General features: G+C 40.7%; 1 protein-coding gene across 1 annotated transcript in view; it reads right to left on the bottom strand.

Moving 5' to 3' along the window:
* Window positions 1–27: 27 nt before the first annotated feature.
* Window positions 28–24,864, bottom strand: part of nos1 (nitric oxide synthase 1 (neuronal)) — a 40,509-nt gene continuing 15,672 nt past the window's right edge. Inside the window, exons 5-29 of the mRNA XM_018660027.2 lie at window positions 24,529–24,674; window positions 23,916–24,078; window positions 23,539–23,630; window positions 21,361–21,502; window positions 21,124–21,263; window positions 19,963–20,137; window positions 19,003–19,104; window positions 18,552–18,746; window positions 17,975–18,060; window positions 17,182–17,326; window positions 16,151–16,255; window positions 16,005–16,063; window positions 15,769–15,885; window positions 14,896–15,070; window positions 14,352–14,490; window positions 13,013–13,091; window positions 12,595–12,788; window positions 10,581–10,750; window positions 9,048–9,258; window positions 7,922–8,009; window positions 6,626–6,747; window positions 6,203–6,351; window positions 5,511–5,705; window positions 4,576–4,694; window positions 28–2,983 (exon numbers count right to left, since the gene is read on the bottom strand). Coding sequence (XP_018515543.1) covers window positions 2,968–2,983; window positions 4,576–4,694; window positions 5,511–5,705; window positions 6,203–6,351; window positions 6,626–6,747; window positions 7,922–8,009; window positions 9,048–9,258; window positions 10,581–10,750; window positions 12,595–12,788; window positions 13,013–13,091; window positions 14,352–14,490; window positions 14,896–15,070; window positions 15,769–15,885; window positions 16,005–16,063; window positions 16,151–16,255; window positions 17,182–17,326; window positions 17,975–18,060; window positions 18,552–18,746; window positions 19,003–19,104; window positions 19,963–20,137; window positions 21,124–21,263; window positions 21,361–21,502; window positions 23,539–23,630; window positions 23,916–24,078; window positions 24,529–24,674 — 3,324 coding nt within the window. The 3' untranslated portion in view covers window positions 28–2,967. The remainder of the gene's footprint in view (window positions 2,984–4,575; window positions 4,695–5,510; window positions 5,706–6,202; window positions 6,352–6,625; window positions 6,748–7,921; window positions 8,010–9,047; window positions 9,259–10,580; window positions 10,751–12,594; window positions 12,789–13,012; window positions 13,092–14,351; window positions 14,491–14,895; window positions 15,071–15,768; window positions 15,886–16,004; window positions 16,064–16,150; window positions 16,256–17,181; window positions 17,327–17,974; window positions 18,061–18,551; window positions 18,747–19,002; window positions 19,105–19,962; window positions 20,138–21,123; window positions 21,264–21,360; window positions 21,503–23,538; window positions 23,631–23,915; window positions 24,079–24,528; window positions 24,675–24,864) is intronic.

Below are 24,864 nucleotides of genomic sequence, written 5' to 3'. Positions count from 1 at the left end.
AACAAACCAAGCAACTGTGTTGACATATTCTGTAAATGTTTCTCTTTATTTGTAAGTAAATGCAAAGTCCTTGCAGTTGATGCATTAAAATGGAATATCCTCAATCAATTACACAACAAAGGTCATTATAGCAGAGGCTGATTGGATCAGAGTTGTTCATAGCAGCAGCAATATGCAAACACAGAAAAAGAAACCCCTCAAGAAAGTTTTTAGCATCCAAGCCCTGTGAGAAAGGCTGGAGCTCACAATACAGTCTCACTGACTGACACAGTGCTGGTAAATAGACAGAGCTTTTTAAATATGAACAGGAGACAGATCACCATGCATTTATTTAATGCTGCTGTTTTATCCCCATACCTAAAGGATATGAGAGACACCATATAGAATAGGCCTTTTTTTGTTCTTTTTAAATCAAGCAGAATCATAGTGCTCATTTACATAATCAAAATACATTCTTAGAAAAGATTGAAGTGGTACTCTTTATATTTTATACTTTGTCTTTGAATATATATATATATAGAAGCTATATATAGAAGCTATATCTTGTATCAATTGTTTTCCTGTTGCACATTTTACATCACAGACATTTTCTTGACAGCTCTCATTCCAATTAAACTAAATCTGTTTAAAACAAATTATACAGAGGAGACATTCATCCAGAATGAACAACAGTGGGGACAATGGGAATTGCCCATTTTCTCCCGGTGGTAAAAATAGTTGAAACAAAAAAAACAAACAAATGATACCCAAAGAAACAAACATATTCTCAGCAGCTGTTCAGGATGTCTGAAAATCACACTGAAATCCGTTAATCATGCTGACAGCTATCTTTAATTTGAATCAAAGACAAAGAAAGGGAACAAACAAGACTCAGAAGCTGACAAGAAAAAGCCACAGGTTACGGCAGAGTGGGTGACCAATAAACAACGTATCCCCCTGCACAAATATATGCAAATTACAACCCTGACTCATTGGAAAGCAGCAAATGACCACAGCCGCAGTGCCATTGCCTCTTGTCTTTGAATGAAAAACTTCACTGGAACTTAGAACAATGGGACTGAACTGCTGAGATCAAAACAAAAAGCCATGAGGGCAGTTTCCTGTTACCATAACACCATCTGTAAGGTTACATTTACAGGCTTGTACAACTTACAGAGCGACAAATTCATGCTTATCTGACCAGTTTGATAAGGTAACAGATGACAAGCAGAATAATCATGTAAAAACATACACCTGAGCACATGCATGTTTACACCCACTCGTATAGAAATGCGCACACTTATAATGATTGATATGACACACGCGCCCGTACACATGTACACACATACACACACACACACACATGCATGCTGATGCTACTGAGCAGGTGTCAGGTCACAGTGAAAAAGTGGCATGTGAGCCATAGGCTTACAGAGAATCATGCAGAGACAAAAGAGAGAGTGAACGTAGGCTGAGGCGAAGAGTTAATGTAAGGCAAGAGGCAGAGGAGTTATGATGCTGACAAATGCAAATTTTAAAAGCTCAATAGCTGACCATTGGGCAAAGCTGACAGCTGCAAGATATGATCTGGGCCACACCAGGGTGCTAAAACAGATCTATTTGCTTCCCTTATCAATGTTTGGTTACAGAAAGACTTCTTCTGTAAAGGAATAGTTTGACAAAAAAAATCATATGCTATTTTGCTGAGACTAAGATGAGAAGTGAATACCACCGTCATGTTTAGTAAAATGTGACGATGCATCCTGCAGCTGGCAAGCTTAGCTTAGCATGAGGACTGGGAACGGAAAACAGCTAGCTAATTCCAAAGGTTAAAAAAAACACTTCTTACCAGCACATCTAAAACTCAGTAATAAACATTTGATATCTTGTTTGTTTAATCTGCACAAAAAACTAAAAATTACAAACTGTATTTTACCTGGGGGTGAAACTGTGCAGTGTTTTGGTGTTTGATAAACTTTAAGAATCACTCAGCTGTTACTGTGCACATCCTCAGCGGTACATGAAACAACAGACCTCCACTAACGTAGCCACTTGCACACTCAGCAAGAAAGATAATTAGCATAGTTTCCAAACTGTGAGTATAATATACTGATTAATCATCTATAAATCAATAAAACCAGAGAGCCCTGCAGAGATTATTTTAACATGTAGTGACACAGGTTCAGATTTCTTCTTTAGTGTCTGCGCTCCACATTCCTGTGAAGCTGCTGTGGGTGGGCAAGTACCAGCTGGGACACATGAGATTGTGAAGTTATGAGAGAATGGACAGGCCACTAAGAAGAGAGCTGGCACAGAGGCTGATGCATTCTGATGGACTGCCAGTGAAGAGCTAGATAATATGTTTGTTGAGGCTGTGACAGAATCGCTGTTTTCATAATTCAGGGTGACCTGTCAATAAGCCAATCCATCTGCATGCCTGAACATCTTCCTAACTGTCTGAAAGTACAGCCTTTGATGAAAAAATTTAAATGAATAAAACAACCCAACAGCCCAAATCAATTTGATCAGCCCTGATTCTTTCTATTAATGTAAAATCAACGTAAATCATACTTCAGAAATGTCTGTTTTTAATCAATGCCACACATTTCCTTGCAAATATAAAACCTCAATAAAAGCCTTTTAACTGTAACAATAACACAGAGTATATTATATTTGTTGAGTATATTCTTGTCTTGGTCATGCATTCACAATGAGGCAGGTCATTACACTAGGTGCACACATTATGAATCAAAATGATCAATTTATAATTTTTGGAAGTATCATCAACAAGCAAAACAGATTCTCGGAGAACAGAACATTTCCAACTTGCTACAGACAAAATCGCAGAGCCCAACAGAAACATTAAAGTGGTATAAAAAAAGAAAGAAACCCATTTTTATACAGTAGAAAAATTGGCACAGTATTCTTTAACCAGCGTTGCTGTGTCCTCCATACTGGTTGTTGTCGGAAAGCCCCCGATTGATAGATTTAAGAGCAGAAAACCCTGAGAGAGAGAAAAGACAGGAGGAGCAGAGACAAAAAGACAGACAGACAGACAAAGAGCAACAGAGACATAGAAATAGAGATGTTACAGTCATTACTCATCCAGCAAGCAGGGGCTTTGATGGCCAAATGTGAAATTCAAGTGACAATCCACACAGGAACCATCGTCTGTGATGCATTATGTTGGTACTTAATGAGCCATAGTGGCTATGTAGGGCCCTTGTTTTGCTCTCATGGCAAGGGTATATGAAGTGTTTAATCTTGAATATGCACAAATAACGACGGAAACAAAAACAGAAATGGAACAGAGCCACTCGCTTTCACTCTAATCCTGTTAGTTTAAAGGCCCTTCTTCATGGGTTTCCATGGTTACCCACTCTGTTTTCATCTGAAACTAGGGGTGATAACACATCAGCGTCACCAACAACTACAGGTTGCAAATTGAGTTGGACTTACTGTATACTAATGTCTCTCTGAGATTGAGCTGCTCTGGTAATCTCGCTGGTTGAGATTAATCTCAATGGGCTGTGCCAAAACACAATTTTTTCCCTGATATATGTGCTAATCAGCTGGTAAATCTGAGTGGCAAAGAAGGATCACTGTTAAAAAAAAGATGAATAAATAAGAAAACACATCACAGAATCCCACACAGTTCAGCTGTGTTGCAGACCAGTGAATAATGCCCATTGACATTACCACGCTTCCTAAAATCTATTTACAGACTAACAATTAACCAGTGAAGGAAGGAAAAACAATTCTGTATGAATGAATGAAGGAAAAATGAATTTTAGGTATTTTCTGGTCTCATTTGGTGCACAAGGTGCTTTTTGAAAAACAAAAATATGATTCATGACTCTGAGTCAGTACTTTATATAAAGGCTAGTAGTTGTCACAAGGATTGCACAAAAAGTGCCTGGTGGAGGGCTGGAGCATGGGACAGGGAAGAACCCATTAAATTTTTGATGTGGATCCGATTGAAGGGGCAAACATGACACATTATTTCTCTATTATAAAAGCTAGACAGACATTTGAGATTGTTTGGCCTTGGCATAGGTATGTGCTCTAATGAGAGCCAGTTAAATTCACTCACTGGTCATCCTGTGGTTTTTGCATCTAAATTCCCCATTGACTTACACTTATTAATATTTGTGACTCCTCAAGGATGAATCCTAATGATTCCAGAGAACCACTGACCTTTCCTTCGCTCAAATTATCCATTTGTAGGCAAGAAATGTCAAAGTCTACTGAGCAGGTTGCTATAAAATGTGCTGTGGTGGTCATTTGTGTCACACAAAAGCCAAAATGTTAACACTGCATGCAAGATATGACTGCGATGAAACTTACTACCCACATTGATTGGCAATAGCGTAAACCTTTCGACCCTAAGGCCTTTCTTCTAGTACTGACATTTCAAAAGTTCACAAGAACTGTTATTGTGGCCCAAACCACTGAGGTTTAACTGCCTTACACTCTAACTCTACTCTACCTCAGAAAAAGTTTTGTGTGTTTTCATATCCCAAATTTGGCTTTAGAAAAAAAACCTTCAAGGGCCAGCATTCCCTACGGAAAATGTTGAAAATTAAAGACACTTACTCATCTGAGTCCTTTTTGCTCTCCTCAATATAGGCGATGGACTCTGAACGAAGCCGGTTGGTGACCTCGTAGGTGCGCAGGGTGACACCAAAGATGTCCTCATGGTAACGATTCTCATCCTGGTAACAGTAAGATGACAAAGGTTGGGAGACGAAGGAGGGAGAGAAGGGGAGAATGTGAGATTAATATTGCTTGAGATGTTATTTGACAGTGAATTACAGGCAAATAAAAGAATGTGAAGCTGCCTGCTGAGGTATGGCTTTCCCCTATGGAGAGAACAGGATAGTTTCAGATTCTTTAGTTCACAGCAGAGGTTATATTAGAGAGTATTCATGCTGCATACAGATTAGCTTCCTCTGTGTAGGGTTAAAGACCAGAGATACAACAAGTGTAACCGGTGGTATGGAGGGATAACAGGATGCAGATTTTTACTGAATCCAAACACTACATCAGGTTATACAGGTGAGCACATGATCAGTCATGTTTCAGTTAGATAAACATGCAATTTTAGTCTAAGTCTTTGTTTATTTGGATTCAAAGTTGAAAATATATATATATATATATTCATGATATACAGTATGTGTACTGATCGTCTCCAGATGCCTGCAGTCATTGAATTTTACAGATTCATTGAACATTTCTTCATTTGTATACTACACACTGCCCTCTGTTTTTCAGCAGTTACACACTTGGCACTCAAATACATATATTCAAGTCACAGAAGCTGTGTAGTGGAGCCTTGTCTGTTCAGCTGGGGTTGACTGCATTGCTCAGTGGCACCTCTGCAATGGTAGAGATCATCATTCTTTCACCATTTTCACAGCTTATCTAGGATTCAAACTATTGACCCTCTATGTCATGACACCACCATCACTCCAATCTGTTTAATGGTGAACATCGTGTTGATGGCGTTGCGCATGTTCCGTCTCGCTTACCCGAAGCTTGCTGATAAAAAAGCCAGCATCCTCCAGGCTCATGCTGCCCTGCTGCTTGATGATTTGCTGGACAGTCTTGAGAACATCTCCGGCCATCGTAACATCCCCACAAACGTAGATGTGTCCTCCCTCCTCCCTCAGGCACTGGTACACCGTCTCTGACAGCTGCTCGCGCAGTACATCCTGTACATATTTCTGACAGAGAGGCAGAGGAGGAATGATGAGTGTGCATGAAGAAGTGTGAGAAAAGAAGGAAAAGATACAATGTGAAGAATAGTCAGGAGACCACTGAAAGACAGGGAATAAAGTAAGATGGTGTAGAATTGAGCCAGGAAAAGACCGCTGTGCTCTGGAAAATCATACTCTTTATATTTTGTTACCTGTTATTGAACATCACTGCAAACAGGAACATAACAAATATAACAAGAATCATTCTGAACAGTGAAAGAGACATAAAGGTTAAAGGACTACAAAAAACCAAATAACGTTTTTACCTGAAGAACTACAGTCGTAAAATGGAAACACATGATGTGAACTGGAATGAATGTACCTCAGAACAATAACCACAGCTGTCTTTATTCGGCCTTTTCTCTACTATGTGATTTTATTTATTTCAAACCCACACAACAGTCTAAAGAGAGTTGTGACAGGCTGACTCATCCACAGTTATGGACAGTTGTTATGGCTTGTACCTTTGGTTTGCCGGGTTCTCTGGAATAGGCCGTATAGAGCTCCTTGAACACCTGTTTGTTCTTGGCCTGGATGGTCTCCTCCTTGTAGATGTGGTCCATCTCAGACTGCCGACAACCAAACACCAGGATCATGGGGCACGATTCAATCCCTTCAAGATGACAGGCAGAGTTACTTTGTTACTCTAAATGGAGATTCAGATAGTCTGTTCTTTTGTGTATTATCTAAATTCTCTGGCAGGAATCTCAGCTAATTTTTATTTCTCAGTGACAGCGTTTTAAACTTGAAGAATAAGTGAATGGATATTCACATAATCAGCTGTCAAATTGAAGATCCTGTCTACAGGTTCATAAACAGCAGCAAAAAATACAATGCCAAGTCTCTCCATAAGGTAAATATTGCAAAAGAATGAGAAAAAAACAAACCTTTGTGTTCAAGGTCATATAGTCTCTGTTGCCAGAAGCTTCTGAACGGGGCGATACCTGTTCCTGGACCCACCAGGATACAAGGTGCTTGGTTGTCTTTGGGAAGTTGGAATGATGGTGCACTAAAACAACAACAGTAGAAATGTGCAAAAAGATAATCAGCTTGCTTGTTTTGGCTGTAGCGGGCAACGTACAGTCTGTGTAACTCATTCTTGAAGTTTTGTGCATGCTAATTTGGATGTGCGGTATGATTGATGTCTACTCTGTGTGTGTGTGTGTGTGTGTGTGTGTGTGTGTGTGTCGTTATTCAGTTTTAAAACTTAATGCCTCACCAAATCCCCAGGTAGATTTACCCACGTCTCAATAACTTTGGTTTCAATGAATAAACATGACGATATTTTCCCGAGGTCAAATGTGAGACACATCTAGAAAACCAAACTACACCTGCCCCGACTGGGTTAACTAGGTTTGTCGAGATTAGAAAGGTTTCAATCCCCAAATTGCATCCGAGATTGGTGGAGGCTGCACTGGAAGCCACCAATCAGGAAGCCGGAGGCACAGTCGGGAGGGAGGAGTTGAGGTGAGGGAAGGTCACGCCTTCCCAGCTGGAGCCAATCGTGCACCGGGACCGCACATCCTCATTAGCATACAGAAAAGTACAAGAAAGCATCACACCTGAAACCTGTATATGTAAAAGTGGTCGTAAACCTTGTAAATGAATACTAATTTCATACTCTTGCCTCTGTATGCTATATATGAATCTACTGTTAGCAGTCAATTAGCTTAGCTAGATGCGCTTAGCTTAGCACAAAGACTGGAGACAGGAGGGAACAGCTGGCTTGGGTCTGTCCAAAGGTAACACAATCTGCCAACTAGCACATCTAAAGCTCAGTAATTGACTTGTATATTTCCTTTCTTCAGTGTAAAAACATTTGCTTGGACATTCTTGGACCAGTTGCCTGGCAACCAGTGAAGGCTTGACTACAACGTCAAGAAAAAAATGTCTTAATTAGTGAGCTTTAGATCTACTGATAGTCTCTCTCTCTCTCTCTGGACAGAATCCAAATAGATGTTTCTGTGTTTCCAGTCTTTATGCTATGCTAAGTTAGCCACCTAGCTGTTGGTACCTTTATATTTAGCACAGACATGAGACTGGTATCCGTTTTTTCATGCACCTCTTGCAGTTGGCAGTTTAACTAATTAGATTATTTTCCCAAAACTTTTCCTTTAATATTCCACAATTCTTTTTCATCTGACACTCTGAAAAATTCCTTAGAAAAATATTGTGATATTTACCCTCGGACAAAACACGGCACCATCTCCCCCTTCTCTATCCTGTTGAGCCATGATGAACACACTCCATGGTGGATAGGTCCCTCTCCATCTGAAAGGGATGATTACTGAACAAACACTACCTTTTTCTCTCCCCTCTGCCTCCCACTCTCCTTAAGTGCACAAACTAACAGAAGAAGATGTGTGCATCCCCAACATGTTTTCCAAGGCTAGGGCCACTTCTCTCTCTCTATCTTTCTCTCTCTAAAGGGAAATTACAGTAATTCAACTGCTGCTTGTACAATCATAGCAACATGTTTGCACAAGTATACATTACATGCGTTGGAGAAAATAATAGTGAGGTGCATCTGGTAATGTTTGCTAACTACTTGACAGGCTGAGATAATGGATGTTAATTGCAAAGGTGGAGATTATAAGAGCCTCATGATATACTATGTACTTACATTAACACTAAAATTGCCACCTGAGTTGGTAATGCAGTTCATATAGTGTCATACAGACTGTATACCTGCTCTGTTTTCTCTCATTTTATGTTTGTGTCCATATCTCTAAATAGAATCTGGTCAGAGATACTGGATCTTCCTGAGGTGTTTCAAAATCTACGCTCCTTGTAATTGCAGTCGTGGTCCAGCTGCCCTATAAAGCAGACTGGCTTTCCAAGATAACTTCCAATCAATTTTCCTTGAGACATCGCAGGGTTTTCAGAGAGGCTGAGTCATTTGACTTTTCGGAAGCTTTGCAGCAACCTTGAAAGAGCCACAGCACAGTGCCTTTTATTTGTACATAAACTCTACCAAAGCAAAAACTATACAGGATATGTACTTTTTTAAAGTAATAACATACTGATAAACATTGTTTTTTTAAAAATCACATGGTATGATTTAGTTTATTTAGTAATTTTACTGAAATGTCAACAATATGAAGTGCCAGAAATAAAAAGACAGACTTCAGATCCTCAAAAGCCTGATGGGAGCATTAAAGTTCATCCTCCCAGTCAGCAGAAAAGACCAAAGCATCTGCAGCTACACCTACACAGCCTTAAACTCCTCAGAGAGATGTTAGCCAATGCTCAGCTTGGTTAGCAGTTCTTGAACTGAAAAAGAGCCCCAGATGAGTAGCAGGTCCTTACCTCTGGCCCGGTAAGAGACCACAGCAACGGTGAGGTGGATCTCTCCTGGGTGCAGCTTTGGAGATGAGCTGATGGAGTAGTAGCGAGGCTGCAGCAGGGGCAGCTGGGTGAGCAGCAGAGTGGAGGGCAACTGGATGGAGGGAAACTCCTCCAGGACCTCCACCAGTGTTGGATTGTTGTACCACTTCCACTCCTCATACTCCTGCAAGCCCTGGGATGTCAACGGGAAAGACAAAGGAAAGTACAAGTGGATATTTAATAGATGTATGGTGTGTCTTAGTAACTTGTTGAATTTTTGTCGTCCTAATTAAGAAACCAAAGCAACTGCCACAACAACAGGAAAAAAAGAGGTTGCTTTCCTCTTTTAGATCTGTAAACATTTCTGACTCGAGAGCAGGAGGCAGCCACAAGCAGAGCCATTCACCATTCACTGCCCAACTGTTTTTGTGTGTCATCACTGACATTTGGATGTGATGAATTTAGAGAACTGCCACCAGGCTAAAAAACTTTGATATGTTCACAAGTTTTGCTTTGTTCTCAAGCTGCTAACGAGTGACATAGTGCCCATTATGAAGCCTGGTGTGGTCTCATTCTGAGCCTGAAACACTGTTTGAAGTGTCTTACAATTAGAAAAATTTAACAGCAAAAGTACGTTGGGCCTGGGTTTTTCAACCTTGATAAACAGATGGGGTTTCAGAGACTGATATAATTAGTGTGTCTGTGGTGGTAATAAATTTGTAATATCATTTTTGTCTCATCAGTTCCTTTTTTCATATTTTTGAAGACAGAACAAAATAATAAAACAGACATGACAGCTTGACTGTTCTCTAATGCTCAGAATGAGAATCTGTGGACATAAGAAGAGGATTAGAAATTTCACAAACTCTGCTTTAGTCCTGAAATGAGATTTAGCACATGCAAAAATAAAAATGATCTGCAGCCCTGATTCTACTGTACTGTTTCTTTTTCTGAATTCAGAAACCTTCCATCTTTTCCTCTTGCTTTGGTGACAATGATTCGATGTATGAGCATATGAGTCACTGCTTGGCCTCAGCCAGCCTTTTCCACACATTGACAAAAATGGAGAGTGAATTGTGGGAGGCACTGCAAGGGGGAATGGCTCTGGGTTAGAACGATCAACGGCTTTAATTTGGCGCCAGCTCACTCCTACTGTATGTATTTCCATCGGTGCAAAGTGCATCAAATCGGCTTTCAGACACAGAAGACTATCTCCCATATTTTGATAGCAAACATGATGAATGTGTTGGTTACTGTTGTGCCTTAAACACATGGTGACTTCTTATAAAACTGTGCTTTGAAAAGTGTCATAATAAAAAGTGAAAAAGATCTCTGCATACATTTAGCTTTCAAATGGCAGAAAGTGGGAGCATATTTTTGGATATAGCCTACGCAGATACATCACAAATCCCTTATGTGTCTGGTCACGAACCAAGCTAAGCACTCAGTACAGCAGCAGCTCAATAATTCTAAAGGTCAGCGTTAATGATAACGCTGAAGACTAAGTGAATTTACCTTACTGAGGATTTCTAGTTTCTTTTTCTGTTTGTCATTGGTTGCCAGAGCAGCAAACTGCTGCAGCAGCACAGGGCTTGGTGGAGTGGTGATGTCCAGGAAGTACTGGAAGGCCTGGTAGATGGTGCAGGGAGGGATACGAGTCTCATTTGTCCAGTTACTGATTACACCTGCAGAGAACACGAAGGTTCAAGTTGCATTAATTCACATTTTACATACACATGTATATTATGAAAGGGAATACTTTTAGTGATAAACCCGCTGAAAATTATCATACAATTCTGCAGTTCCCTTTGTTTTGTTTTTTTCTGGCCTGCAGGCAGCTGTTTATAGTGAAATACCAGTGTTGGCAATGTGCTCTGTACCAAACTGCAGGCAAAGTGGAGCATTTACTGCTGAAGAGTCAGATATTTTTCTCAAGTAAGTCCAAAACAGAGCTAAGAGGAGACTGGGTATTGGACTTATATTTGTGGCCAGAGACAGAACTCCAAATCAAAGCTAATGAAGCTAATATTGCTCTTTGTCTGTTGATGCTAAAATGTTATCCATAGCAACAACAGTGTTGTATTAACAGTCCGGTCTGCTGCCTTCAGGTGGTCAACAATAAATACATAAAAGCTACACACACCATGAATTCTTATGTTAAAATTACTCCTGTTATAGTTGTTCAGAGCCCATTTCGCAGAATTTGCAGTGCTTTGGAACACGAGAGCATTTCCTCTCCTGTTAAACTCACAGTAAACTAATCCAAACAAGCTCTATAATTGCTACGAATGCATGAGCATGCAAGATCCGTGTAGAACTCACAATTGTCTTTATCATTTGTGAGCAACAGTCATGACAACAACATGAAACACGACACTGACACCATTTGCAATCTGCGTGTAAACAGCGCTTACAAGTCACTTGGTGAATCAGGCCTGTGAACCACAAGGAAGGGCTGTACTGGCCAAAATGAAATTCTCTTGTCTAATATAAACACTGTTGACTAACACAGCAAAACTTGAGGAGAATCTCAGCGATAGGACAACAGCATCTCATTTAAAGAAAGTTACTCTATATGTGGTGACATTGGAGCTGTTGCTACTCCCTTGGTCTTTTCTCTTTATTTTTTAACTTGAGTGCATTCTGTGTTTATGGAGTCCATTTTGTTTTTAAATCGTTTTCTCTCTCTGGAGACACACTAAGCAGTATGTAAACACTATACTAAATGGTTTACATCATGCTGTAACACAGTATACCATAGTTGTTGGCAGATGTAAGGCATTTCTCAGTGTTTATAATGCATTTGCCAGCAACTGTTATTCTTACTCTTATTCGTACGTCATATGAAGCAACAGTTATCTAATGATATGTCCTCATGAGTTTTTAACACGACCCTTTTTTTATTATTTATACATCTGTTTAGTTTAAATGGTCAGTGCTATTACACACTGTATGATTTGTTCATGTGTAATCACATATCACACATTATGGTCAAGGCTATGTTACACTCAATAATTCATTGACCATATTAAAACAGCAGTTTTAGATGGTTAATATTATTATATATAATCACTTGCAGCTATATTGTAGTGTGTTATAAACCATTCATTAAGTACTTTCTACTGCTTTTAAACACTAAAGAGGGGAGGTGGGTTATTTGTGTCTAGCTGTGACAAACACAAGAGGAAGGCAGGATGTTTAACAAGCTATTACCAAGAATGGCTTTATTCGTCAAGGTAAATTTTTAGCGCACATACTGTGTTTAAGAAACACCTTGCTTCACAGTCACAGTGAAAATCGCACTTAAATCACCTAGTGTCACCACAACTGTTTGCCAATATGCAGCTTCACTGTAAGATTTCTGGGCATAGATATCACACTAAAGTGTGACTTCATGGAGTCTGCTGAAGCAAAAGAGACTGTTTCTTATTCATGTTTTGATTTTGACATTCAGCCCAGATTTTAAACTGCAGCCCTCCTGGTTTCACGCCTACTGTAGTAGCGTGACGTTGCTAACAGCATCACTCACCGAGGGCAGTGTTCCTCTCCTCCAGGAACTCCACTTTGACAATTTGATTGACAGGTGGAGCATCCTCCAGTTTGTCTATGAGAGCTGTAACCAGGTCCTCGTGGTTGCCAGGGAAGATGCCCAGATGGTCGCCGGGCTGGTAGCTCAGGCTGTCATGGTTGTTTGTGTGGAGCCGCACAAATATGGTGGAGCGACTGTAAAAGAGATCAGAGATTTAGGGAATGAACAAAGCTGCACCATTTTCAGTCTGCTCCATTTAGTTCACACACCACAGTAAACAGGATGGAGTTGGCTACCCGAGGAGTGCATTAGATCAATTCAACACAGGTTCACAAATTATACCAAGTTATATCAAAATAGAAAAATATGTGGCTCATTTTTTCCTGTGAAAGTGGCTCACGTGTAAGTGTATACTTACTTGGATTTGGGACTTTGCAGGTTTTGAGATTCCAGCATCTTTGCTCCATAAACCTTCTTCTTGTGAATACTGTACAATGCTGTTGGCAGACAAAAATACATCACACACATGACATTATTGATGTTGAGAAGATTGATACCATTTCACATCTGTACTTTACATGCAGAGCTAGAGGCAGGAGGTGAGTAGCTTAGTTAGAATAAAGACTAGAAACTGGGTGGTTTGTGTGGGTTTTGAGGGAGAAATGTGGTGTGTCTATATCTTGACAAACAATATTTGGGCACAATGACTTTTCAGAGTCTTCTCATCACTGTCAAGTTGCTAGTTACACTGCATAGCTCCAAAACCATAACTTGTCATATATACATTTCTATTTGTGTATGGGCTAAACAAACAAGATACAAGGCCTTCATTAAGCCCCTTTCACACTGGACAAATAACCCACTAACATCTGGCCTTTGTCCTCAGTGGGAAAGGGTACAATCAGTACAATTAGTCATGGGTATTTATCTAGGCTTGAGAGAGAGAGAGAGAGATTTGTATATGCGTTAATTTTGGAGTAAAAAGGGCATTAGAGAGCTTTAGATGTGATGGTAGGTGGATTTTTGAACTTTTAAGATAGCCAGGATAAGGATAGCTATTTCCTCCTGCTTCCAGTCTTTCTGCTAAGCTAAGCTAATTAGATCCTGACGCTAAATAAATCATGCACAGATACCATGGTGCTATCAATCTTTAAATCTAACTTTCAACAAGAAAGTGAGTTAACACGCTTCCAAAAAAAGGTCAAACCCTTCCTCCATTCATATGTTATAGGAGAATAACATACAGTTGCAATAAAGCCTTCCTTCAGGTTATAATGTTTTTTCAGAGGTGTTGTAGTTGAGTTGTATAACGTTATATTGACAGGTGTTTCTATTATTTTGTCCATCCCATGTGTATCAGGGTGGACTAAATAAAAGAAACATCTCTGTCAAGCCTAGTTCACAATCTTTTCCTCATTTCAAGTGCTTTAAATACCTAATTAACTTATGCAAATTAGGAAACCATGGCACTGTTCCATCCCAGACCTGGTCCAATGTTTTGGACTCTGGAACTCAAGACCTCTAGGGTAGAAAGGTCTTGAAACCCCATTGTAATTTTTCATTCCACAACAGAGCCACAAATCTCAGCTCCAGGTGATGTAATGGCTGAGTCACTGGTCTTGATCAATAACCCTATGTCGCTCTGCAGATATATCATGGTCATTTTGTTCTGCAGTGCTTATTAGCACTTAATGCCCCTTTAATATCAAGACACCACCAACAGCTCATCTCTCAGTTCCTGCAGGATTATTATTTACCTTCAGTGAGGGCCGGGGCCTCTGCTGTGTATGTCAGGCGGAACTTGCTCTTCTTCCAGCTGCGGTCGTTGCTAATCAAGGAGTCGTTGGCCTTCTCGATGTTCACATCATCACCGACACAGAACACATCACAGGCAGCCTTGATATGTAACAACACAGCCACGGGAAAGAACACGACCATTATTCAAAACGTCCTTTAACACCCACAGCAGTGGTTGAGCAACACACATGAATAACAAAAGATTTGGAGAATGATCTCCTGCACTCTAAGTAGAACTGCCTTCAACAGTTCAAGGTCAAACAACTTGAAAATGCTACCTTGACTGTTGGAGTTGTTTTAAAGGGTCTGAGGGCTTTCTGATTTAATTTTTGTTATTGTGGTTGCACAGAAAACAGGAGACCATATTAATACTGAAACCAAAGCATGAGAAGTCACCAACATGCCAGTCATGAACTAAAGGGAAAAATGGTGTGCGTGGTGTACCGATTCTAATATGACTGACAGAATTACGATGCCCAAAGGGTCTTAGCCCAAGAAACCGACCTTAAAAACCTTCTTGGCCCAGGTCCTGAATGACTCCTCCTGGCCACACAGCTCATCTCCTTCTCCCATGCGTAGGATGCGCTCCCCCCCCAGCTCTTCAAACAGCGTGTCCACAGCGTGGGCAAAGGCGCAGAAGTGTGGGTAGGCCCTGGAGCCAAGGCCAAACACTGAGAACCTAAACAGAGACACACACACACACATATGCATGAAGAAAGAGACGGAGATAGAGAGGCAGGTGGTGTTAAAAAAGAAAAACACCAGCATACACATTCGCAAACTGCCACCACAGAGCCCACGTTGGAAACTTGCCCTTTCTTTCCTCTCAAAAAGGTCTAAACAGTTGAAAACTGCTGACGATTTATGAATACTTGTCCTGCCTGGTTTAAGATGTAAACATGAAATAGATCACTTCTGAGAACAGACAAGTCAGTCTTCTGCTGCTTCGCCATGAAGCAGTCAGCCCACATCAGATTCAAGCTTGAGCAAAATTTCTGTCATCTTCTCTTCCTTAACAGATCAGCAAACTGTCCACTGGAATAAGACTTGTCATCCCAAAAACAAAGAAGGCCAAGAAACCCACTCTCTTATAGAGTATGTACAGGGTGAGAATGAAAACTCAATTCACAGAATAAAATTAATATTTGGAGATATTCTGTGGTTAAAAAAAAAAAATTAGGAAAGCCTTGTCAGAAGTCTTTGTATCTTGCACTTGTTTATCAGTGATGAAAATTTAAATTTACTTCTAAAATTGTAACTTGACTTTTACTTTTACTTATTGTTTTCTGTTATACTTTGAATAGCATTTTTTAGACAACCATAAACACAGAAACTCCCCACTGACTGTTTGATTTGATCTGATTTGCAGTTGTTTACCTGACATTAGCCAGAGGTCCGGTGCTCTCAAAGTTGATTCTGGTTTCAGGCTCATCACTGGATGACTTGCGAGTGTCAGAGTAGGAGGACACGCTATTGAAACGGACCTTGTAGCTCCTGGATGAGAGGCAGAAGTAGAGAGATGAGACACATGGTTGTGTAACCCAAGGGACGAAAATGGATGGAAACTGACATGCACGAATACAAGCACGGGCGGACTGAGGGACTGAACTCACTTTCTGTCTTCTGTGTTGGATGTTGGGTGGCGCATCTCCATTAAGGCAGCTCCAAATTTCTACAGGCAACAAAAGAACAGCTGTTGGTAATCTGTGCATCTGTCCTGTGTTCAGAAGACTAAAGTTGTTCAATATAACTTATGTACCTCTCCATTTTCAGGTGGATCACCGTTGCCAAATGTGCTGGTCACTACTAACACCAGTGTTTCATGCTCCAGGTCCACCACATCATATTCATCCATTGACATGACCTGCAGAAAAAAGGAGCATTGTGCTAAGTGAATCTTAGCCTCCATTTACATGGTGCAGTCTTTATCTCGCTCTCGTCTCCGAGACACACACTCCACACGACAGATGACTTGAGCATGTAAATTAGGGCTGAACACACAGCCGTTGGCAGAGGAGGAGGTTGTAATGACCACTCTGTCCTCACCTCTAACGAGATGATAATATGCTGCTGCCACACAATGAGCATCCGCGATGCATACCACTCAACATGATGGTGTGTGTCTGCCATGGGCCGCACTTGCATTTCACATACACACACACAAACACACAACCAAAGGCGTGAAGAAAAAACAGGATTTAGCCCCACGACGAATGAAGATTTGCTCCAGGCGTTCGCATCTGCCCCGAGATCCATCTACACACACCCACTCTCAGTGACACACACATCAACAGTTGCATGCATGAATCTCCCCTTGTGTGATTGATCACACTAGAAAATCAGGAATGGAAAATAAGATACGAGGAAAAGCACATCGTGTATGATTGAGAGCAGCATGTTTTGCTTTTTTTTCTCTCTCTCTTTTTTTTCCTGAACAGATTTGCACAGCCAGGGGTGCTGCAGGATCTTAAACTACTGCACTGCTCAATGCTTCGATGGTTAAATCTTGCCTCCGACCCGCGGCACTTTGCTGCATGAGAGAAGAAGGAAATGTGACAAAAGACACACTTTCTTCTTCTACCGTCTCATCGCCTGCACTCAGCTGGCATCTGCTTGGCTTCGTCAGCCAGAGAGCGAGGCGTGGGGGTGGTGGTGGTAGTGGTGGGGGTGTAGAGGTGGGATATAGCAACGATGTCTTTGAATTCCTTTTTCAATTAGATGTTGGTACACTGACACATCAGCTCCTGTTCAACTTTCGGATAAGATGATGCAAGGTGGGAGCAAGCGTACCTTTGCGTCAAATGCGTGCTTGAAGATTTCACAGAGAGTTTTGGCATAATCCTGCGATTTGCCCGTCTCTGTGGCAAACAGTATGGTGGCTTTCACCCTCTTGGCCATGGCCTGGCCCATGAGCTTGGCCGAAAACTTCACAGCCCTGCAGAGGTGAGGAGACAAACAGTGAGAGAGGAAGGTGCACAGAACACAAGGGATAAGTCAATGAATCACTCATGGGCTAGTGATTCGAGGGCACAGTTTGCAACCTTTAATCCTCCGCCAAGACCAGAAGACTCCCTAACGCTGATACATCTGGTGGAATGTTTAGTGAGCCACTGAGACTAGCAATGGAGGGTAGTGTGTTTCACTTCAGCACGCAGCCAACATTATGTCAAGGTAGTGGATGGGTGACAATTGTGATTACCTAGCCTGTCATATCCTCAAGGCAATTATATTAATAGCAGAACACACATGCACGAGTGCATGCATATACAGACAAAACACTGACAAAGCTCTGATTACTCCCTGAGGGGTTGATTGGATGAATTTTACCGCTGAGTGCACCAGCCTCCTTCTCATGTGTCTAACTTTTGTCGGCAAAGTGATTGCTTGTTTGGCCCTACATTATCATACATACATCCTACAGTACGTTATCTTTGACATTTAAGGCCTAATCAAATCTGATCTCTTATTTCTACAAATATAGGGAAAAGAAAAGATTAAACTGAATAATTAAATTAACAAAAACAATTGTACTGTTTTGTTTGCATTGTTTTAGCCTAATATTTTTGTGTGAGTACACACTCACTTGGCAAGCTTTTTGAATCCGATGGCTCTTTTCTTTGTGGGTGTCCCATTGACTCCTTTCCACACGTGGGTGTTCCAAGGATCAGGCTTTTGCATAAGGAAAAAGGGGAACAGGGTTCAGAGGTTGCCTTTGGTTAAGGTTAAAATCCATCCCAGGATACAGAGATATCATCAGTGTCCTGTTTCCAGGAGTTACTTGGTACAGTGAAGTTTTACTTCACCATTTGCTGTATGCACTTTCCTTTAACGTGCTTCATCTACTTCTACTCCAGGTAATGATTTCCAACTTTAATTTCCCTTAATGACTTACTTAATATAGCTTGGCAGCCAACCAATTTGTAAACATGAGTGCATGTCCTATAATTGTGGTGATGCCCTCTGCCAGGAAGACAACATCCCATGTATTGCACTAAGGTTTACTGAAGCTAATGTCAGTGCACCCATTTTATGGTGAATTCATCCTGTGGGAAAAGGTGAAGCTATTAAGAACTATAGGCACTTGATGTCTTCCAGATAAGGAATTTGTTCAGATAGCTTGCAAAATGGTTGATTCCTGATCACATGACCACTCCTCTCACCTGGTACTCAAAGGAGGGGGTGAGGCGGTAGTTGAGCATTTCTTGGTGGAAAACTGGTGTGATACTTCCTGACATGGGAGGCACAATCCACACCCAGTCTCCAGGACAGCCACCTCGCACCCGATACTCATTCTCCATGTGCTTCATGAAAGACTCAGTAGCTGAGTGATGGTCCACTATGGTCACTTTGCATGACTAAAGATAGGGAGCACAATTAGAAGAATATGTTACTGATGTATTTTCTTTTATACTGGTGCAGTGATTCATTATTCATAACAAACATACTATAACTTCTGCAACTTCAACTTCTGTTTGTTGGCAGTCTGTACAAAACAATTTCAATTCCAAGATGACCATAGCTGCTGTTGTCGAAAAAATTAAGCTACAAACTTTTCAGAGCCCCTCTACAGGGGAGTTTGACATTTATAACATCACCTAAAAATGTGCCTACCTGGAAGCTGTAGAGAACAGCAATGTTGATCTCCACCAGTGCCTGGTCTTTCCAAAGGGAGGAAGTCTTCCTGGTGTCTAAGGCCATCTTGTTAGCAACCTCCTGTATAAATATGTAAAGAAGAATGACAGTAATATGACAGTTGTGATATGAAAGTCACCGTGCACCTTGTACTGTATATATTAGCTACATATGCCATCATTTCTAACATCATTTCTAAATGACTAAATAAAGATCTTTAACATCTGTGACTGTGTGTCATTAACGTGAGGATGCATTCAATCTTTGAACTCACTTAAGTTATAGTTTTGTGCCTCAGTGGCTAAAATTGAGGGCTGGGAATATGTTTTTTTCTTATTTACCAAATAATTTATGCAAATTATGTTACAGAACAATACACAAGCAAATAGCCCTCTTCATCAACAAATGCAAACACAATTTCTGTACTTCAGATGTAAGACAAATCAACTAAAGTTGCACCATGTGCTTGAAGTGCTTTTCATAATTGACACTTTGTCTTTAGCTGAGGTTTAGGATGGGAAACCCTCTCTTGTACTTGTCTGAATATGATATATGCATATCGCAAAGGACTTAATATGCTCCAAAAGAATTTGGAGATTTGCCAACTGTAACAGAACAACTCACAAAATACATACATGAGCAGATACATAAACACACACACACACACACATTTTGGCATAATATTTAAATTAACACTGTATAATCTACATCAAGAGAGTTTGCAACAAAGCACACAGAGGCTTTATTTCTTGACAAGTGCTGTTAATCAGCTTTCTCCTCAGTGTATACAATTACAAACAGAATGATATTCTGATTCTGATTTGGTAACACAACACATGCTCCTCTCTGCACAAGGCTCCAGTCAATCTGTGCCTCTGATTTTTCTTTTCCCCTTTTTCCAATGGAGCATGACTCTTTGGCTTTGGCACAACACACTACCTCCAGAATGTTGTAGCGCGAGCTGTCACAGAAATCCCTCACGCCAATCTCTGTGCCCATGTACCAGCCGCTGAAGGGACAGCCAGTGAACTCCAGGCCACCGACCTCCAGCAGCATGTTAGAAACCGCCGGGAGGCCGTACCACTTCAGGTCCAGGTCTTTGAACCACTCATACCTGAGCAGAGAAAACAGGGGAATCGTGGCTAAGGACTATAGTTATTTCAAATGACTCATTATGTTCCCTACTGAGGTCAGGTAAATGTCCAGCATTTGCAATATGCACAGTCGCTAGCATCTTTAGGAGCACTGGTAATTACCCCCGAGACCCATATCATCAAAAGGAGCGCAGCCAAAACAAACATTAACACAAAAGTAAACCACTTTTAACAGCTTGTCAGTGCTGGACAGAGCAGGCAGGACCTCAATCTACCTCCCACCATTCACTCCTTCCACCCTCTAGGGGGATTGATAACATTGTTTTCAGTGTATTATTTGCAGAGCTGGGTCTAATCACATGTAATGATGAGATGCTGTTGGTGGTCGTGGCCTGTGCCAAGCTGCTGCCAGAGCTGAGGGCCAGCTGATGCAGGGTATGGAGCAAGAGATGCCAATTTTCGGGGAGTCTGGCAGGGAGATCAGTGTGTCAAGGGATTCTGAAATGCTCTCTGTAGCGTGTAGCAATGTAGTGATAGCACTGTGTGCAAGTGTGTCTGTATGTGTGAAAACTAGTGTAGCAGTAATGCCCAATTCTTCACTCTGATTATTTGTATTAGATACAGCAGCTTAATTGCTTAAGATCTCAAGGGCATTTAAGTTTTTGTACAGTAGCTACTGAAAAGTTTTCTTGAAAGTAAAGTAAACACATAAGAATAAAAAAACAGGAGGGAGCTTGAAACCACACTAACAAGCCCCATGGTTACCACAAAAGCTGGCATAGCAACAGATAAAGCATGGCTAGCTGTGCTTTCTGTGAATAATCAGCACAGTTGGAATGTGACGATAACCCAATCAGACTTTTGGCTTAAAAGTACCCCATTGTTTAAGAAGTCTTGTTAAGAGATGTGTGAGTGGGTGGATGTCTTTTTGTGCAGCCCCCTCTGTTCTTGTTGTGTTAGATTCTGTTATATTTTATGCGTGCTTGAGGGGGAAGGAAAAACTCACTTTGGGTGTGTGATCGGCACCTCCAGGATGAGGTCCTCTGGGATCTCAAACAGCTCAGGGTCATTTCCATTGGCCTGCAGCAGGAGGGGCAGGACATCGAAACGACCCTTTGGAGCTTTCCATCCCAGCTGCATGCATATCTAGTGACCAAAAGCAACATGTGAGCTGAGTGCAAATAGGATGTGAAATGTTGCAGCTTTACTTCAACTACTTAAAAATACAGCCCCTCTCGTGTACCTCAGTAAATTCAACATTAGCAGGATCTCCTATGATCTGCCCATCAGGCTGTTTGTAGCCTGCATAACGAATCAGCTGTGTGTTCCACACTCGAAAGTCATGTTTGCCATCTGTCCTCTGAGGAAATATGGTGATGGCCGACCTGCGAGAAAAAAACAAAAAGCATGTGTTCAACTGTGTAATGTAGATATTTGCATATGCAAGATTATTATTAGTTTTAATAATAATCTCATATCTTGACAATCAGTGGGAATGATATATTTAGATACCTAAACCGTGCCACAGTAATATCTTAGATCAACAGCATGTTGATCCCTGCACATACTTTAAGAGGTTCTGCAACAAAGCATTATTGTATATGTATACTGTAAATTCATATTTTAGCACATTAATCAAAACGATCGCTACCAGACGGTTTGCATTGTGCGAGCAATCTGCCCAAAGGCATTTTTAATCATGTTATGTCAAAGGACTCATAGCAGGGCCAAAGCTTAGCTACCTTTAGTCAGTTCTGCATCTCAGTGGTGTTTTAATGCCATGACCGGGTAAAAGTGTTAATACTGCTAAGCTGGTTGTAAGTCGCTGAGGGGGGAGAGCAGCTGGTGTGAATCTGGGCCAGTTGTGCTTGCAGTCTACATCTGTACGAAACGGTTTCTCAGCTTGGCTTTTAGAAAATGATGTTAATGGGAAAACCAATAGTCACAGTCTCTTTATTTCTCTTTATGTAGAGCGAATGACAAATTTCATTTTAATTTGTCCTGTTTTGGGAAACAATAATGTAATAACTCGTAGTTGAGGTGTCCAGAAAGATGTAGAAAATTCTGTGCTACGAAGCAGTGAAGTAAAAGCAGTTCAGTTGTATCACATTATTATATCAACCACTTGTGAATAATAATTCATAGTTATATTTTAAAATCATAACGCAATAACGGTGAGATGCAATATAGTGTTATTATTATTAAATTGTTGGATCCAAATTGGACACATGCTTTGTAAAGTAATAATCACATTCCTGTACAACAATAGTATGATATTGGCACCACTTTCTAATATGGCACACTTTAAGTTGTAAGTAATGGCTTTATTAATAGTTCATAAATAATATACTGATGCTTTAAAGTCCAGTAAAGTATGGGTTGCAAGGTTTGATTGGTTGTACTTCAAAATCCATTTATTATCAAGTTATCATGGCTTACATCTGTAAACCTGATGATTTTTATTAATGACTTGATGACTAATCAAAAATGAATCAATAAATGATCACAAATATTCATAACTGCCTCATAATTAGAATGCTAGTAGGACTTTTCACAACCTGGCAACCTGGATTGATTAATTTTTGTTCTGATTAATCACTTCTAACTGGTCTATAAATCAGTGGTAAATGATTGATTATCCACCACTCCCATAAAATCTAATAACATTTTGACACATCTGTAAATTATCTCTTAGTCACAACAAATGTTCACTGAACTGTAGTCATAATATAATTTCCCCCCTGAACCCTACCAATTGAAAACATCTGACTCATAGTTGCCTTAAATCATGTTAAAAATCCTCTCTGTAATACTAACAGGTGATTTTGAGTAAGCAATCACTCCGAAAATATTGCAACATGCTGCAATAGCACTGTATGTTTATTTACATGTCTGTGTTTATGTTTAAAGAGAGCCAGACTGAGTGAGCCTCAGCCAGGATGTTGTGCTGGCTCTTATCAACATGTGTATCCGAGCTGTCCTTCCGAAGGCCAGACTAAGTGTAGTAATGAGTCAGAAGCTATCCATCATCCAAGAAGTAAATATGAGGTGTCACATGTGATTAGGACTTGGCAGAAAGTAAGCGAGAGCTGTGCAGGTCTGACAAATGACTGCTTGTTAGCAAGGTCTGCCACTGCACCCACAGGGCAATGATTGGTGCCGAGACACTGACAGATAGACAGGCAGCAGATAGTGTCAGATACAGTGCAAAGAGACAGAGCGTGCACTGACAGATGGGACAGTGGGTCAAGTCAGGGTAGTCAGAGATGGAGAGGGGTGATGAGATACATGTAGCAACAGATGGGAAGAGGACCAAGTGTAGCAGGAGGAACACGAGCAAAGGAACGAACAGGTAACAAAAGGCAACAAGACTTGGGTACAGCATTGAGAGGTGTATCTATTTTATTTATTTATGTTTTACCTCAGGTTGCCTTTGTTGGTGGCGTACTTGATGTGGTTACAGATGTAGTTGTACATTCCATGGGCTGTTGTGCAGTCTCTAGCATCAAAAACCTGGAATTAAAAACAAGAAACCAGAACCAGTTTTACGTATTTTAAATATAAAAATCATAAAATATTTCTTAAAAATATTATAAATATTATATATTATATAAATATTTCTTAAGCAGATATGTGACCGTCAGCACACAACAGAGTCAGCACCTTGGATATTAAACAAATGTTGAAATGTTAGTGGAAATGTAGAATCCATTTTCATAACCAACCACATTGTGTACCAAATTGTCCAAAACAGCAATGATACCCCCAAGCTAAGATTTTAGGCATACTGTTCATTACCTGCAGTTTGGACCACTGGATCCTTCCAACACATCGGGCGGCATTCCTCCAGGCATGCTTGGCTCCATAAATCAGTTCAGTGTCCTTCAGTTGGTACGTTCCTGAAGCTTCAATTTCCTTGGTCACCTCCTCCAGCCTGTCCACATGGGCCTTAGATCCATACCTGTATGCAGGACAGGTACACAAGGGCAAGTGAATAAGAGAACACGTCTGTGCCTCTTAAAAATGCTTGTTATACAAAAACTATGTTGTTGCATTGAAGGCATATGCTTTATTACAAGTATAGTTGTCCCATGTTTACTGTAGACTCAGAGCTAGAGATACTGGAGCTCTTTTGATACAATAGTGACAAGATAAAATGAACTGATACAGAGGGGTCTGTTTATGCAGGCACTAGACTGTAGCAGGTCCCAGTGCAGCTGCATTACCTGCATATATGGTAGTTATGCCTCTGCACATAGCCTAATAGTATAACACCAATAGAACTTATACTTTCTTCATCTTCTTATCTCCTTTCAGTTTCACTATGTTGCAAAAACATGTTGGCATAAGGTCCCACCCTCTGAGGTTTAACTCTTCAGTGTGTGGGTAATCTATTACAGGCAGTGCTTGCCTTTTGATGGAGGTGTAGTACTGGTCTATGAAGTCTGTGGCCAGTGGAAGAAGCTCCTCTTTGGGTCTGACCTCATCTGGTTTGTGAACGTGCAGGTTGGGCATCATCACAGAGCCAATGCACACATTTTCAGTGCAGATCGGCATCTGAAAAGACAAACAAGACAACAGATGAGGGAGGCTTTTGCAGGGATGAATTGTGCTTGTTGGTTTTTTTCAGAGCCAAGATTTGACCGAAGAACCAGGTGATGATGGCATATTGTACACTTCTCTGGTAATACATCTGTAAATATCCATAAAATGTATTTTCCAATAATAAGCAATACTAATAGAAGCT

Source organism: Lates calcarifer, linkage group LG13 (assembly GCF_001640805.2).
Source record: "Lates calcarifer isolate ASB-BC8 linkage group LG13, TLL_Latcal_v3, whole genome shotgun sequence".
Taxonomy (NCBI): Eukaryota; Metazoa; Chordata; class Actinopteri; family Centropomidae; genus Lates; species Lates calcarifer.
The sequence above is the reverse complement of the archived record's forward strand: the minus strand, read 5'-3'. Positions and strand labels throughout refer to the sequence as shown.